Source organism: Limulus polyphemus, unplaced genomic scaffold, assembly GCF_000517525.1.
Source record: "Limulus polyphemus unplaced genomic scaffold, Limulus_polyphemus-2.1.2 Scaffold1803, whole genome shotgun sequence".
Lineage (NCBI taxonomy): Eukaryota > Metazoa > Arthropoda > Merostomata > Xiphosura > Limulidae > Limulus > Limulus polyphemus.
In genome coordinates, this window is record NW_013667413.1 from 198,987 (window position 1) to 201,400 (window position 2,414).

The window sequence follows — 2,414 nt, forward strand, 5'->3', positions numbered from 1 at the left end:
CGTTCGTTGTTAAAACGTTTGTAAAAGAGCGGCTGTTGAAAATAAGTGTATCGTGAAGTTATATTCAGAAAGAATAAACCAGTTTTATTAAGTAAGGACTTGTGTCGCTAAAGTTTCCTCGGAACAAAGTTACGGAAAGTTAATTGACAAACGGAGACGTAACAATATCTTGATGTTTGCAGAATTCTGTACTGTCGAAATTTCTTTATTAATAGTGAATCTGGGGGTGTGATATTATTTCCCTCGGAGTAAATAAGTAGTAGAGGTAGCAAAAGCTGGAGATGCGACTAATATTTTATTACGGAATACGTGTTTGTTTCTCTCTGACCCTGAACGAAGTTGTCACAAATTGGTTCAAAAAATATCCAAGTCACGGTCTTTAAAACTCGGAATTAGTTTTCTAATATATTGTGAATAGCTGAATAGAAAGGGGTGAGACTTTTATTAAGTCTCTCTCAACAGTCTAGGTTTAATCAGAGAAGCAAGAAGTAAAAATGCATGAAAAAAAAAAGGCTAAACAAAACGATAATATTCAAAGTTAAACTTTAAAGAGAAAGAAATCTACATTAAATTGAGCGCTGTAAAACTGTACCTCGAAGTAGCGACGCTTTATCTATATCACCCATCAACTGTACAACACAAAGGAACTAACTGATTTAAAACAAAGCCCTAAACTACTACAAAACAAAGAACTGTTCCACTACTTTTGAAGTAAAACCTGTGGATATAAGCAAACATAATAACAGCGGTAAGTTTACGGATTTACAACGCTAAAATACCGGGTTCGATTCTTCGCGGTGGACACAACAGATAGCTCAGTGTGGCTTTGCTCTAAAATAAACAAACAAAATGTTAAACATGACGCCTTTAAAGACATATTCAGTCACGTGATCAACTAAAAGCTAGAGAAACTCGGAAGCTCTTCCTTAAATTAAACCTTAAATTAAAATTTGTTCTAAGCAAAACCAACACGAAATATGCTAAAATTTTGAGAATTTTGTGTACCATATCATTCTGTCATGTCTTTTGAAAACAATTGCCATTTGTTAAGATAATGAAATAACTCGCTACGGGTAACGTTATATAATAGTAATGATATAATATATGGCTAGCCATAACAGTGACGCAATATAACATATTTTGGCAAACCTCCAATAAGTTTCTGCTCAAGTTTATAATCGCGAGAGGGACTTAGACGTGCAGACGTATATCACAATTACTTACAATAGCTAAGCCTTATTTTGCCAGCTCCTGCTTACATAAAAACGTCGACGAATCAAGCTTTTCAAATGTGTTCGAACAACCTTAAGTGTAACACAGCGGAAGCTCTGAGACTAACTGCTTGTTGGATTTTCTTCTTAACAAGGTAGTAATTAATTTAATATGTTACATATGGCAATTTGTAGTTGCCTAAAACTGAGTTAAATTGTAATTTAGATTTAGTAGTTAAATATTTGCCGATATATATATCCAATTTATGATATTGTCCAACAAGATTAATACACGCAGTTTTCTTTGTTTTATACAAATGTTTTAATATACAAACAATAGTGCAATTTACAATAACAGTTATTACAAATAGTTACAAACAATGATTATATACAAAAGTTTTACAAACTTACAAGTAATATAAAGTCTTCTTTCTAGTCTGGAACTTCCTTGATATTGTTACGACAGCGGAAGTCACGTGACTCTGGTAACACGTAATGGGTTCTAGAAAGATCGGGGAATAATGCAGTATTTGCTAGGCGTCCTCTATTCTTGTATATAAGTGCGCCAGACAATTAATTGGAATTGAATAGCGGACAGAGAGATTGAAGATATAGACGGACAATTGAGTCAAGCGCGGTAGTGAGTAAAGTGCGTGAGTCGTTCGTTGAGAATTATAGCGTGTGTTTAAGTGACTGTAGAAATTAAGTGTATTGCAAAGTTGTATTGAGAAAGAATAAACTAGTTTTAATTAAGAAAGGACTTGTATCGCTGAAGTTTCTCGGGAAGAATTTCTACCGGAAATTATCAAACGAGCTGAGATGTAACAATATCTTATCGAGGGTTCATGATGAACGAGTTAATTTCGAGTTGATGTAGACCTAATACACTTCACAGGAAGTTAGCTAGCCCTGTAGTTCTCACTGATTACAGGTCGAGTTTCCACAGATGACGTTAGATAATGTTTTCGTAAAAGTACCAAAGTACGGTTTGCAATGTTCGAAATTTATGAACGTTTCTGGTCAAGTATCTGAAGTTTCCCGATTAATAAGTTTTAATCACAGTTATAGCTTACAGAGTTTGTTGCACATCAATAACAGCAACCCAATCATAGATACTGTTTATTTAGGCGCGTTGGTTATATTTATAGGCGTGTGGAGATTTTCTCAAAAATTCAGATTACGTAACAATACAAAGTAACATTG

At 34.1% G+C, this 2,414-nt stretch overlaps 1 protein-coding gene across 1 annotated transcript in view; it reads left to right on the top strand.

Annotated features, from left to right (window-relative positions):
- The first annotated feature begins 1,164 nt into the window (after positions 1-1,164).
- The window catches only part of LOC106464989 (ribonuclease Oy-like), a 38,893-nt gene continuing 37,643 nt past the window's right edge, over positions 1,165-2,414 (top strand). The window contains exon 1 of the mRNA XM_013925179.2: positions 1,165-1,366. Within this exon, the coding sequence (XP_013780633.1) occupies positions 1,290-1,366 (77 nt within the window). The 5' untranslated portion in view covers positions 1,165-1,289. The remainder of the gene's footprint in view (positions 1,367-2,414) is intronic.